Genomic DNA, 14,106 nt, shown 5'->3' with positions numbered 1-14,106 from the left:
TTGTTTTCCCCTTGCGCAGAAATGTCCTATTTATTCTCAGTTAATGGAAAATGTAGAAACATCACTCCAATGAAAAGTGACTTCATCTTTAAAATACGTTAAAAGGAAAATATTATACATCACTACTGTTGTACACACATATGAAAATACATTTGTGTAAGTCTATATAAATCCACTACAAGTAAAAATTCTCCACACATTGTCGTCATTTAAAATTACTTTTCTGAACGAGCTAGCTAAAATGAACTATTTTGTTGTGTCCATTTGTTTTTTCCTTTGGTGTGTTGTTCAGAATAATTTTGTTCTAAATGAAAAAATTATTCCCATAAGTCCTGTAAGTTAAATATGGAAAGAAACAAAAATAAAAAAAAGGAAAAAAATGAAACACTAAAAGAACGAGACGAAGGCGAACTGAGGAGCTAAATTGTGTAGTAAATTGCGAAATAACCCTAATAATTTTCTTAAAAAGTAGAAACCTTTTGCTAATTTTGGCTTACCTATTGCTTAGGCTAACCGTTCAAAGTTAAAAAAAATGATAGACCGTGATGAGGACTTTAAAATAAATATACACGTAAGGAAAGAAAAAAAAAAGAAAAGAAAAAGTGTGTAAATGGCGAGGAAAAGAATGTACAAACAAGAAAAACTCTGTTTCTTCCTTTCTCTATTCGCTTCTTCAATTTCCCCGCGCAAGGCCCCCGTGGAGGATACACAGGAAGTGCTGGAATCTTTGGATTCCCTGATGAGGGTGGAAGAAATCCAGAGAAAAGTCGACGAAGAAGAGTTCATGGGCGACAAGCAGAGGCTGTTGAAAGTTCATAAAAAGAGAATTCAGTAAGTACTTTGCACACATGAGGGTGTAAGAATTGGTACATATATACATTATATATATAATATATATGTACCCATGGACACCATAACCTCATTGGCGCTAGCACCGTCATAAAAGCGTTAAAGGAGTTCCACCTTCTTTACGTAAGCATTCCTTGTTCATCTGCCCCAACTCGATGCCACCCTCGTGCACTCAGGGATATTGTTGCCTCGGCGTTTGAGCCACTCCACGCTTTCCTACCCAACCCGCTGCAACACCTGATTATTAAAGGTAAAACTAGAGGGAGAGGGAAACAGAAAAGAGCACAAAAAGGAGAAAGAAGCCAAATAAAAAAACGGGAAAGTCACGAAAAAAACGTGTCAGCATCTCCACATGCAAAATAGCTTCGAACACAATAAACTTACATTAAATGGCGCAACTGTCACGTAGCTTCCCAAGCAGAACCATTCGTTGTTTCGAAGAGGCAGCTTTAAAATAAAAATGAGCGCCCATTGTTCATTTTGTTACAGTTTGCGTGTTTTCGCGATTGTAATAGTTGCTCCGTCGGGGGAAGAGTTACAGAGTCTCCCTGTGTATGCATAAGGATTCATGTATTCACAAACATGAGTTGGTTACCACTTGTTCCGCTTAACCCTTGCAGATGTCCACTCGTACTTAAATGACCAAGAATGACGGCGTTATGCCTACATGTGAGTGATGGACCTTAAATATAGCGAATATGTTAGAAGTGACGGATCTGAAACGGGTGCACATATAGCTATTTGCTTCTATGCGTAGGTGGAGGGTCATAGGAGCTATAAGCAATCAGAAATTGCACCCATGGTGAAAGGCAAAAAAAAAAAAAAAAAAAGAAAAAAATAGTGTAAACCGAATTGGGGTGCACAAACTGGGAAGAATTAAAGGAGAAAATGTAATTTAATGGTTGGTTATTTTGTTAAAGCGCTCATGTCCTTTTGTTGTATGGTACATTTAAAGGTGCCTTTTCTTTACGTGTGTGTATAGTTCCTTATTAATAGGAATTACGTCTTTTTTTTTTTTTTTTTTTTATAATTGTTTTACTAGTGTGCAAAAAGTAATTCCTCGTGCGTTACTGCGCTTTGCACGCTTTTTATTACAAGTATGAATAATTCGTCACAAATGAGTTGGCTTTTTTGGTCAACTAGGGGGACACGACAAAATGGTGCACGTATGCAGAAAAAACACACGGTTTCATCGCGCTGCTAAATCGCTCCGTTAAATTGCTCCGTTAAATCGCTTCGTTAAATAGGACACCATAGCCATGCAGCAAAACGATCCGTTTACACAAGGTACGTTTTCATCGACTTCAAAACGTCTAGCAATATAGGCATGTTCAGCATGTTGGCTAAATTTTCCATAATCTCCAGGGTTTGGGTCCAGTTCGTTATATCCAAACGGGGCGTAAAGGTTTGCCCGCATTTGCAAATTGCCCTGCGGTAGAAGGACTTGATGGCATTGCAGTTTTTGCATACGAGGTCTTGGGCCTGCACATAAATGCGAAAAAAGGGGGGGGGGGGGAGAGTGATCATCGGAATGGGAAGTGCTGCATCATGCTGACGGGGACGCGATAGCCACCCAAGAAAAGGCGTCCCTTGCAGCAAGCGTGTGCTCCCCCGCGCAGTGTAAAAAAAAAAAAAAAAAAGCACTTACATTATACGCATCAAAGGTCTCCTGCAGCAGCGACAAAATTTTTAGTTCAATAAAATCGTTGTCATATTTGGAATTGCAGTTTTTGCACAACCAAATGAAGGACGGTTTTCCATTGATCTCTGCCTCGACCAAACTGGTGACAACGTTCATGTGGTACACTGAGGAGCAATTTTCACAGAAGATATCTTTTAAAATTAATTCTTGGCACGGACTTTTCCAGAGGGAATTTTTCCTGTTGTATTCACTGTCCCCCACAATTTCGAAAAGTTCGTGTCTTTTTTCGTGGAAAGCTTCATTACAGTTTTCATTCTCTAGGTTTAGCAGTTTATCATTTTGCATGAGAAATATGCAAAACTTTACAATTTCTAGTCTCCAGTTATTTTCTCTTTTGGCTAGATTTCCCAAACTTTTTGGAAATAAAAATGGCACCATGTTCATATTACTTTCGTCCATTTCATCCATTTCGTCATCATCATATGGCCAGTAATTTTCCACTAAATATTTTTTATACTTGATCGATTTTTTAATTTTTTTATAAATATGTCCAGGCATGAACCACAGATCTTTTAGCTTCTCTTCTATTTTGTATGACAGCACATCTACATTTTCGTTGATGAGTGCAAAACTTTCACACACTTCTTCCAAATCGTCAAATGATTTATCATAAATATATTTCAGTTGTGCTCTTTGTGTTAGGCTTATCTTGTCCGTTAATTTGTCATTTTTCAGGACCATATTGAAGTAGTTCTTTTCATCCTTCCTGTTTCCTTCTTCCTGATTTACAGTTCTGTTATCATTTTGTTCATCCACTGTGATTGGCTTTCCAGGAGAGGACAAGGTGATCGCTCCTCCTTCCAATTGTTTTCCAGAATGGGGGTCCCACTTATCATACAGAGTGATTATGTCTTGCAGAGGGTTCAAGGTGATAACATCGAGTACATACCTCAGAAAGGATTCACAAATGGGGGGAAGATATTCAATTATCTTTAAATTTTCATCTGTATTTTCTTCATTTGGATTGGAATATTCCTTATACCTTATAAAATTATACTTATCAAATTGGCAAGCTGCAATATATTCGTGTTTAATATAAAAAGGCACATTGGCATATATGGAGTCGCTGTGGGAGAAGTACTTGATTAGACCTTTTAAAATATTTCTGCCAGATATGACTGAAAATTCATTAAAGGAAATGACGAAATTTCTCAAGTCTGCAAAAATTATGTTGGCATTAAATTTTTTCTTCATTATGTTGATTAAATTATTTTGGTAAATTTCTGTGCACTCTAAGACTTTGTTGTATAATGCCACATCGTAAAGCAGACTGGAATTGTTGGAGACCCACGAGTAGAAGGACGTGAAGATATCGGAGATACTTTCGAATGTCTTATTTGTTATTAACATGGACAAGGAGGAGATCTTCGATATGAGGTATTCTAATGACTGTCCCAATAATTTGAATGCGTGGTTGCTGAATTGGGAGATATGTGAGTTCTGTTCCACGATGGTATTTATGTCGTATTTATTTTTGATTATGCTTTTCTTTTCGCTCAAGTCGGACAGGTCGTCATCTCCCTCGTCCTCTCCTTCCATATCATCATACTCGTCCTTGTCGCTGTTGTGCCGACCGTGTCTGTTCGTACCATCCCCCATTTTATGTTGCGTCATGCTCGTTTTTCCTTTCCGGTGCGCAATTCCGCCCAGTTTGTTATAATTGTCGTCCGTCGTGGACATATCATCTTCGTCCAACCCATCCTCATTGTCGTCACCCTGTTTCGCATACTTAATCCTTTGGCGCCTCTTCGCATCAGCATCATATTCAGTGCCCCCCCCTCCTCTCTGGTTTCCTTTCTTAATGTGGGCATTCTTGCCAGCAATTGATGAGTGGTAGTACTCAGTGGGGGCTTTCACATTAGCATACTTGGTGAACAGTCTAACGCTGTTAAAAATGAGGGACTCATTAAAAAAGAGGTGCACTATATACCCCCTGTAAATGCCTTGGTTTATAATGTCACTGTTCTTCTTCACCAAATCGTAGTCACAAAAGCTGTTGATATTTAAGCAGGGAATTCCCAAATCGTAGTGGCCAAAGTACGACAGCCACAAAATCCCTTTGTATCTTTTCAAAAACGATGCGTACAGTGTATCATATATAAATTTATGCTTCTGATTTTTTCTGTTCACATTTAGCAGGTTGAAGAGAGGTATATTCGATATTCTAGAAAAATTCAAATCTTCTTCCACCTTGTGGTAATTCTCATAAAAAAGTTGTAGAGACAAATTGAATGCATCTTTTTTGTAACTCATTCGGCTAACATTTTGATACTTTGCAGCATTTTCAAACTTGTAAAAATAGCAAGGGAAATATTTGTTGGTGCTCCACCATCCCAGTTTTTTCTTATCTATGGTTGACGATACATAGAAGATGTATTTTTTCTTTCCCGTCAGTACGTTGCTTCGATATTTATTCAAATACAAATCCAGGTGCTCCAACACCTTGTATACATTAGCGTTGTCTTCAAAATAGGTTTCGAACTTTCGATAATGGTACAGGAATAGGAAGTCTCTCTGTACGTTTTTGATAAAAAAGTCTCTGTCGAGCAGGTGCTCTCGTGCTTGGTTTGGGACAGCTTCCCCTGTTTGTGTGACCCCATCCATCGCGTTGTTCATGCCGGTATCATTCTCCAGGTGTACAAACTTGAGGAAGGTCTCGTACGGGTCGAAGAAGGGGCTGCTCTCCTTGCCGACGCCACTGAACATGAGCTTACAGCCGAACAGTTGCTCATCCGCGTTCTCCTCGAACTGGTCGTATACTCCGACGAAGATACGGTTGCACACGTTATCCACCATCGTGTGGAAAATGTGGATATATATGAAATGCACATCATCCAGATAATCTTGAGACACATTTTTGATTTTGTTCTTCTCGACCTTAGAGAAGCAGTGCGACTTGAAGCATTTGTTTTCATCAAAAATGGAGTTGTAATTATTCGAGTCGATCTCCACTGAATTTCCATATCTGCTCAGGAAATCAAAGTAGAGTGGAATCTTCGTCTCGTAAACAGAGACAATACTTTCGTGGTAGTTAGCATTCAGCGTGTTCACTACGTATCTGTTGAAGTACCTCTCCTTCATAATGAACTCGTATAAATTAAATATTTTTACATTTCTGGGCAAAAAACAGGGTGCGAATGCATTGGAATGAAACACGAAATTGTCATTGTTAGGTGAGTTGGACGATCCGGATGAAGAAACTAATTTGATGGTAATCTTGTTGTTACTTTTTATGTCCAGGGGATCATAATTATTGATGTAGATATGTCTATATATTTGAATTTTTATTTTGTAAAACTTGTTCATATTTTTTAAGGACACAATTGCGTAGTATATTCCGTCATCATCATTCTCGTCAATCATGTTCGTGTCGCTAAATAGGTCCCCCTCGTCGTTGGAAGAATCTGATTCGGTTTCATGTTTGAAGTATTCCAAATATGGTTTTAGCAATGTCTGTTTTTCGTTCTTTGTGTGGTTATTCATAGGGCCATTCGAACTGTTGCCAGAGGCTGCGGAGGGGTTGGTTCCACTATTATGCTTTCCTTTTTTTGGTGGGGGGGCTACTACTTTCTTCCTTTTCACCTTTTTGTACAGGTACACAATATCCATGGTATTCTGAATGGGATGCAAATATTTGGGTTCCAGGCTGGACAGTTTTTGGGAGTTGGTTCTTTCATCATCCACATCAGCAAGGTAGGATGATAAAGAATTGGCCCCTGTCCTTTTCCTTCCCTTTTCGTCTTCTTCGTCATCCCCCAGGGAATATTTCTTCCTCTTACACCTGTCCTCATTTCTGATTTTCTTAATTTGACTTCGATTATTTTTCCATATTCGATTATTAATTTGCATCCACTTTTGGAAATCCGTTTGGAACATTTCGAACAGCTCCGTGTACTTCAAATTGTTGATATTGATTTTTTCGTGGTTAATAATAATAACGTTATTGTTGTTATCCAGGTAGGTGTCCAATGAGTTTACTTTTTTGTAGACCATGGAACCAGAGTTGCTGTGCGTGAGGCCGGTCAAGCTGTTATCGTTAAGTTGACCCAGCTTCTTCCTCTTTGAGATGAAGTTTTCCAGAAGGCACTGCTCCAGCGAGCGTTTTTTCGCACCGAGGTGGGGGGCACCGTTGTGCAATGGGTCATCTGAAACATTCATTGCAGTGCAGGCAGCCTCCACTGAAAATGGGCTCTTTTTCTCCAAGGAGCGCAAGCTAGGGTCGTCTACCTTCTTCTTCTTCATCTCCTCATTTTCCTCCTCGTCCATTTCTCCCTTTATGGGGGTACTACTACTAGCCTGATCATTAGAAGTGCACTCCTTCTTAACGGTCTTTTTAACAAAGAAGGCGGTGATTTTTTTCTGTTTCCCCTCTGAAATGTTAATTTGCTTTTTGAGCCATTCAGGTACAGAAATGGATGTAATTGGGTTGTTAATATTTTGTTTAATCGCGGGGATAATGACTAACTTCAAAATTTGGACTTCTAATTTTTGCTTGTAATAATCCCAGTCAATGATATCCCTTACATTCACAGGGACGTCAGGAGGGAACTTAACACCTAGCCATTTTCCCAAATAGTGAATTTGCGTTTCCACGTTAGTTTTAAATATCTGAATGGGGATGGCCCTGAATGTGATGTCGGATCCTACAGGCTTGGAGGCAACGATAAATTGGGTAGAAACATTATTATCTTCCACGTAACTTGTATTGCAGAGCAGTTCACTCAAGCGCTTAGCAGTCGTAATGCCAAAACTTTTAGCATTGGGTTGTTCCTTCACCGATTTGTTTAGCACCTTCTTAGCTAAAATGAGGTCAAACAATTCATCGTCATTATCTATGTCGACCGCTTTACTGTCTATTAAATTCTTCCACTTGTTTGCAGTTAGGGAGGCATAGTAATATGACTCTTCCTTTGTCTTTCCCTTTAAAAAGTGATTAAAAATTTCGCTTTGAAATTTCTGTATGATTCTTAGTTCTCCTCTTCTTTTAATTTCGAATCCTTTAAGTTCGCTAATTTTATATTTGTCATTAAAGACGACATATCTTTTTTTTAACAGGTCATCAGACTTTTCCGATGCTGGTAGGAACATACCATGCCAGGGGCCATCCAACTCGAAGAAAATTTCATTTTTGCTAATGCATTCGTAATCATCTGTGCTTTCGTTATAAATTAGATACTGATCGTTTGTCCATTTTTTGTGCATCTCGAAATTTAAGATATTGGTGGGGAATTCAAATTCTACTTTTTTCACACTCGTGTCATTTTTTAGTTCTTCCTCCGTTTTGTCTTCATACTCTTTCATTTTGTTCAGAACGCTTCTCTCCAATATGTACACGTCATATATTTCTGGGAATTTTTTTGGCAGCATACACCATATTCCATCTGTGTCCAGCTCCACAGGTATTCCAATTTTGTTGATGAGATTAAAAGCGCCGTTTATTATTTGCGACCCTGTGTAAGTCACGATGGCTCCCATTTGATCTGAGTACCAGCGACTGCTTTTTCGTTTCACATACCCGTAAAAGCTGTTCAGTATACACTTATGCGCTAACTGTAAAGAATCGTTTAGCAAAATTTTATCGTCCAATTCTTGAATCTTTATGTAGTCTATTTTGTTCGCCTTTAGTAGTTCCTTTTTTTCATGTTCGCATTCTTTGAGCCCCTTTTTGTAAACGTATCGCCTGTCTCGGAAGGTCCTAACGGTGTCCACGTAAAAGGGGTTTTCCCTCTGGCATACCAGACTCGAGGCGTCCACTTCCTTGGCGACCTTGGTCTTTTTGAACAACCTCTGCGAGCATTCCTTTATCACTTTCATCAGTTCGTCGTGTTGCTGCTTTTCGGTCAGCTCGTTCCAGCTGCGGGGAGGGGAAGAAATCGAGAAGAGGTTAATCTGGGTGGAGAGGCGATTAATCTGGGTGGTGAAGCTAGTAGACGTGGTGCGCCACGCATGGCCGCTCAACACAACGCCGCTTAGCGCAGGAACTTACGACTTCTTCTTGCTGAGGGGCACGTCCGTCAAGTTGTCGTTCGTGCTGCTGTCAGACTCCTCCTTGTTGTTCATCTTGAAGAAGCTCTTCTGGGGGTAGAAGAGGCGCGTCTTGAGGTCCTGCTTGAGAGATAGCACATGGCCATAATCGATGGGGGAAATTTCCAGCTTCCTCTTCCACACCATCTGTTTCTGGCACAAGTGGCGCTGCTTGTAGAAGGAGCAGTTGAAGCAGTGGTCCTGTGTTATGATGGCATTTGGCTGCAAACGGTGCGATAGGATGATATTCGGGTACATGGCGGCAACATCCAAGTGGTAGATGTTGGGGCATATGCTAATGCTGGGGTTCTGGATGAAGAAATTCAGCTTGTCTATAATGTCGCTTTTAATTTGCTTCAAATTAATAATTTGATTTTTGTTAATATACTTTGGGTCACTAGGGCTGCAGTTTTTGTTTAAATCCTTTTGAACCCAGAAATCGATAATGCTGTCAACATTCTGCAGTAGGTACTTGTACGTGTCTACATCTAAGTTGAAGTGCTCTTTGAGATCGTCTCTGTAAATCCCACATTTTAGACTCTGCACAGTTCCACCAACAAAGGAATCATCATAGATAAAATATTTTTTCTTATTTTCGACATCGGTGAAGTATTGATTATATGCAGGCTTGAACTTGTTTGGGAAGAGAATATTTTTTTTATATGCCTCTGCCATTAGTAGTTGTTCACATAGGGTTCCACTCCCCTGTCTTAAAACGTTGTCTGGGTTCATCGGAATGATGGAGCACAATGCGAATAAGAAGTTGTGTATAAATTTATCATACAGATAAAATGTGGCAACTGCATCTGACACACTGTATACAGCCAAATGCTGTGGGTTCTTTCTCGCAATAGAAACCATAAGTTCTGGGTCCACCTCCGTAGGGTTATATTTTAGCTTAATTTTACAGACACTCTTTAGGGTTCTGGATCCATTAGGTAAATAAGAATCCCGTTCGACCCATTTGTATGCATCTATATTTAGAATAAAATTGCATGTACATTCTTGTTTGTTGTTATTCATGATGAACCCAATTTCTTTGGGGACACTCAAGTTGTTAATTTCGCATCTCCGGAAGAGGTACGGAATGTCAAAGAAGTCCCCATTGTACGTGACAAAAATGTGGATTTTCAAAATTTTTATATGCTCTAAAAATCGTTTTAGGAGAAAATATTCATTCTGTTCATTAAAAATTTTGAACGTCCCTGCTCCAGAGTATTCTTCATTTGGCTTGTACAGAAACTCTCTAATATTTTTGCTCATTACATTTCTGTTAACTATTAGGTACCCCTGTGCATTGTACATATATGATATAAGGATAATTTCGTCCTTTTCTTTATCTGGAAATTTTAGTTCATCTTTGTAGCACTCGATATCCCAGGCGAGCACATTTAAGGGGGCTAGGACCTTCTTATTTAATACTTCAAAATGTACTGCCTCCGTCTCTGTGTACAATTCTTCTTCATCTCTTGTGATCCTATACCACAGTCCACATCTGATATTTTGATCTATGCATATTCGAGTGGTGTACTTCACATCGTATTCATACATCTCTGTTATTTCTTGCAAGATTTCTTCCTTACTTAGAATTTGCTTCTTCGTGTTTACTACTATTTCGTTCATGTTTAGCTTTGGGCTGCTCACGGTTACATGTGCGTCGTTCTTCTTACCTCTTCCCCCGCGGTCACCTGTGCTGTTGTTGGACGTGTGTGTCTTTTTGGAGTCTCTTTGGTCCTCTCTATGAGAAGATGCACCCTCATTTTTGGCCACCCTGCCAGTTTCGCCAGGCTCATCATACTTGGTATAGGAAACATCGTGCTTATAGGAAAAATCTAATTTGCTCTGCGAGAGCTCATATTCGTATTCGTTAAATATGTGCTTGTCGTTATTTGAAGAGTTACTGCGCTCCTTATTCTTCTTGTTTCGCTCAATTATTTTGGAGATAAAATCCCTTGCACTCATGAGATTTTCTATAGTGTCGAAGGACAGTTTAAAGAAGATGTTACTCAGGTAGCTCCTTTTTTTATTTAGATGGTCATACAGACTCAGGTCCTCCTTCTTCACGTAATCTATTTCGACGTTGTATTTATCCAACTCCTTCTTTAGGTACTTGGTCACCGCCTCGTAGTTGTGGATGTTCTTCGTCTTCAGGTAGAAGTACGGCCGGTAGAACAGCGTCAGTCTCCACGTCTTATTGTTGTCCGACACGAAGTACATGTGCACGCCTGAAGGGGGGGGCAGCGGTGGAAAGCGATGGGAAGCGATGGGAAGCGATGGGAAGCGATGGGAAGCGATGGGAAGCGATGGGAAGCGGTGGAAAGAGGGGATCAGCGATGAAATGGGGGAACCATCGATAAAAAGCGATGCGGCCATGTTAGCATGTTCTGGGACGCTGCCACGTCCCCCCTGGCGCACTTTCATTACCTGTCTTTTTCTGCGACTTGTTGGAATTCTTCACAACCACATTCAGAACGGTGGGTACTATGTTGTAGAGGTACCCCTCCTTCTGCCCCTTACTCAGCCATGGTTTTATGTTGAACTTATTCTCCAGCTTGATCAGCCTCTCATACTCGTAGTCTGCGTTTATTTTGGAGTCCTTTTCCCACCCCTTCGTCCTGGCCTGCGTCGTCATTGCGGGCGAGCGAAGGGAGTGCACAGGGAGATAGCTGGAAGCTCACACGAAGCGAAACAAACGAGTGCAAACAAAATGCAATTATATTTGCAACACAAAATTAACGGCGTTGCGAAAACAGTCGTTCATTTTGGATGCGCCCAGGTATGAAATACGCATAGAACAAGGCACTGTTCGCGTGGGCATCTGGTAAGACAATTTCACTAGGTGGATGATCGCGTTAATTTGAGCATCACAGGGAGAGATAAGTGAGGGGCAAAAAAAAAAGAAAATGAAACGAAGTAGGATAATAGTAATGATATCTCCCGTAAAAGAATGCCCAGTTTCGCGCTAAAATTGAAAAAAAAAAAGGAAAGGGAAAAAATGTGCAATCTCGATACGGCTATGAAGGATCCACCGTGAGGGATTATCACTTCACATAAAATGTGTAAGCTATCTAGGAAGGTATATACTCATATGTAAGCAAATAAAATTTCGCTTTTGATAGCCGCCTTTTCCTTTTAATCCGGTTCATTAATGGTATAAAAAAAGGCATGAGGTGGTGAGGAAGCCCAATTTTGGCGTCATCAAAAGTTCCCAAAAGATGTAGCGTGTCTAGCGCGTAAATGTGCGTGGGTCTTAATTTAACAAACTATGAAAAAAAAAAAAAAAGGACAAAAAAGGATAAAAAAGGGTAAACTGGATTATTCCTTTTTCTCTTCCTTCTTCACTGCTGTTAAAAAAAATTCGTAAATCGATATGCCTTCGGGGGGGATATTCATTTGGAGAAATCGTCCAGGTGAAAAAAAGGAAACGAAAAAGGAACGAAAAAGGAACGAAAAAGGAACGAAAAAGTAGACGAAAGCGAAAGCGAAAGCAAAAACGCAAGGAGCACGCAAACGAAGGTGATAAGACAAGGCACACTTACGTGCCGTCCCCCGCGAATCGAATGTACGACAAAACGGGTGAAACGAATTAAACTCCGTTCATGTGTAAGTAGCCACGAGGGGGAATTAGGGCCTACTCGCAAACGGCAAGCTACATATGAACACAGTGTGAAATAGCTGCCCACCCATTTCTATAATTCGAAAATGAAAAATGTATGTGCTAGGAAAAATTGCGCACACTTTAATTTTCGTTTTGTTTCGTTTCGCTTCTTTTCGCTTCTTTTCGCATCTCTTCGCTTCGTTTTTTTTTATTCCACTGTTAAGCTGGCTCTCTTCCTCCTAACGTGTTAACACGAATTTAAAAAAATGAATCTCTTTGTGGCCGAATGTGCCCGAGGAAGAGGCGCCCTTGTGCGGTTAGCGCCAGGGTGCAAGCTAACAAATTTCAATCACGCGCTTCCAACTCAGGGGGTGTTATAAAAGTAAGAAAAGGTGAATTCATCCCGCATGGCGTATTTTCATTCCCACCTCATTACCAAACGTTTTATGTTCATTTCCAAAGTTTTACACTTGTGATATAAATAGGATACTCTTCCCTTTTTTTGGAAAAGAGTGCAAAAAAAAAGAAAAAAAAAAAAAATGGGGAAAGCCGCACCATTTCTTGTAGCTATACACCTTTAAGTTATCTCCTTTTCGTTAATTTTTTTTTTCCACCAAAAAAAAAAAAAACCTCTTTTAGTAGCTCACCGTGCGTGGGATCTCCACGTATGTACCAAGCCACTACTACACATAGTGCAGTGAAAATTAGTTTAAGCATCTATCTAGCAGATATGAATATGAATGCAAAGAATTGGCATGATAGCTTGGTACACCTTAATGCATTAAAATTTGCAAATCCGAGGGATGCATAATTGCGTTCAACACATCCGATAGGGGGAAATAAAAAAAATCGTTCATTTGTCACATATGCCATTGTAAATTAACAAACCTTAGTATTCCCACAAAGAAAGGTGCTTTGGTCCCTACCTGCAGTGGGTTTATTGTCCGAACAAAGCAGAATGTTAATCGAACATACCTACTCACGTTCGTGTATGTTTATATGAACACACTCAACGTAGACGTCGGTAAAAGCATGGCATACTACTCTTCTGTGAAGAAACAGCGAGAGACACTCGTTCTTCTCCTTGCCAATTTAATGCTCCTACACTGCAGCAAAATGGGCATTTTTTTTTTTTTAAAGAGGAAGAGAGTGGAAACTTCCACGAGATGCACTTAAACGGGCAAATTATTTAAATAGGCGAAGAATCAAAAAGGGAGGTTACACATTTATAGGGCGTGATAAATATGTCGTAGTCCAATGGGACATATGCGGCAAACACGTAGCGAAATAAAAAATGCTCAAAAATCAAAGGCAACATGGGGAGGACGGAAATGGTGCACAACAAATTTGGAAAGCTCAATACGAAGAAAGCGAAGTGAATAGTGAACACAAAAAAAAAAAGGGAAAAAATCTTAACCATAACGAAAATAATGACAACAGTGATGGTAATAATAAAGCAAAACGAGATGAAAAAAAAATAACTAATCATAACGGGGGGAGGTGTTGCAGGAAAAAAACAAATATGCGCGGAAATAATTGATAGCGTTCGTAGAATGTGTGGAGCTACCTGTCTTCTGTCCTCCCTATGTGGCCATCATAAAAAAGGAAATAAAATAACTAAGGGGAAAAAATTACCAAAGTTGGTCGAAAAAAAGGCCATAAAATGGCCAAAAAATTATGAACAAAAAAATTACCAAAAAATGGCAAAAAAATTCACCACAAAAAAAAAGGGCACACAGGGCACGCAAAATGAGGTGCCCCCCCCCCCCTGACGACCGGCCCAAAGGTATTTTCTAATTCTGCACGTGTAAAAGTCGATTTGTTCTCCATATAAGGTGTCGTTTCTCCCACCCATTTTAATTCTTAAAATTTTGACGAAAGGGGGATTATCACTTCCGCCTCTGAAGCGAGCGCACCTTTGAAAGTGACACCA

The 14,106-nt window shown here is 39.8% G+C and overlaps 2 protein-coding genes across 2 annotated transcripts; one reads left to right on the top strand and one right to left on the bottom strand.

Annotated features, from left to right (window-relative positions):
• The first annotated feature begins 114 nt into the window (after window positions 1–114).
• PCYB_112780 (hypothetical protein) lies at window positions 115–1,813 on the top strand. The gene is made up of 5 exons (XM_004223156.1): window positions 115–334; window positions 509–571; window positions 692–831; window positions 978–1,099; window positions 1,470–1,813. The coding sequence occupies exons 1-5, from the start codon at window positions 242–244 to the stop codon at window positions 1,499–1,501; spliced, it is 450 nt and encodes a 149-aa protein (XP_004223204.1). The 5' UTR covers window positions 115–241; the 3' UTR covers window positions 1,502–1,813.
• Window positions 1,814–2,127: 314 nt separating this feature from the next.
• PCYB_112770 (DNA polymerase epsilon catalytic subunit a) lies at window positions 2,128–11,207 on the bottom strand (the record flags this gene model as incomplete). Its single annotated transcript, XM_004223155.1, has 4 exons — window positions 11,000–11,207; window positions 8,534–10,800; window positions 2,498–8,458; window positions 2,128–2,445 (listed from the first exon to the last, which is right to left on the bottom strand). The coding sequence occupies exons 3-4, from the start codon at window positions 8,363–8,365 to the stop codon at window positions 2,128–2,130; spliced, it is 6,186 nt and encodes a 2,061-aa protein (XP_004223203.1). The 5' UTR covers window positions 8,366–8,458; window positions 8,534–10,800; window positions 11,000–11,207.
• Between the last annotated feature and the right edge of the window lie 2,899 nt (window positions 11,208–14,106).

This window comes from Plasmodium cynomolgi, chromosome 11 (assembly GCF_000321355.1).
Source record: "Plasmodium cynomolgi strain B DNA, chromosome 11, whole genome shotgun sequence".
Classification (NCBI taxonomy): Eukaryota; Apicomplexa; class Aconoidasida; order Haemosporida; family Plasmodiidae; genus Plasmodium; species Plasmodium cynomolgi.
This window is presented reverse-complemented; position numbering and strand designations above follow the sequence as displayed.

Bases quoted from the DNA above. Each gene is read 5' to 3' on its own strand.
- PCYB_112780 (XM_004223156.1), top strand. From the start codon at position 242: ATGAACTATTTTGTTGTGTCCATTTGTTTTTTCCTTTGGTGTGTTGTT. The intron at 832-977 runs GTAAGTACTTTG...TCTTTACGTAAG, and splicing joins GTTCATAAAAAGAGAATTCA to CATTCCTTGTTCATCTGCCC. The intron at 1,100-1,469 runs GTAAAACTAGAG...TAACCCTTGCAG, and splicing joins GCAACACCTGATTATTAAAG to ATGTCCACTCGTACTTAAAT.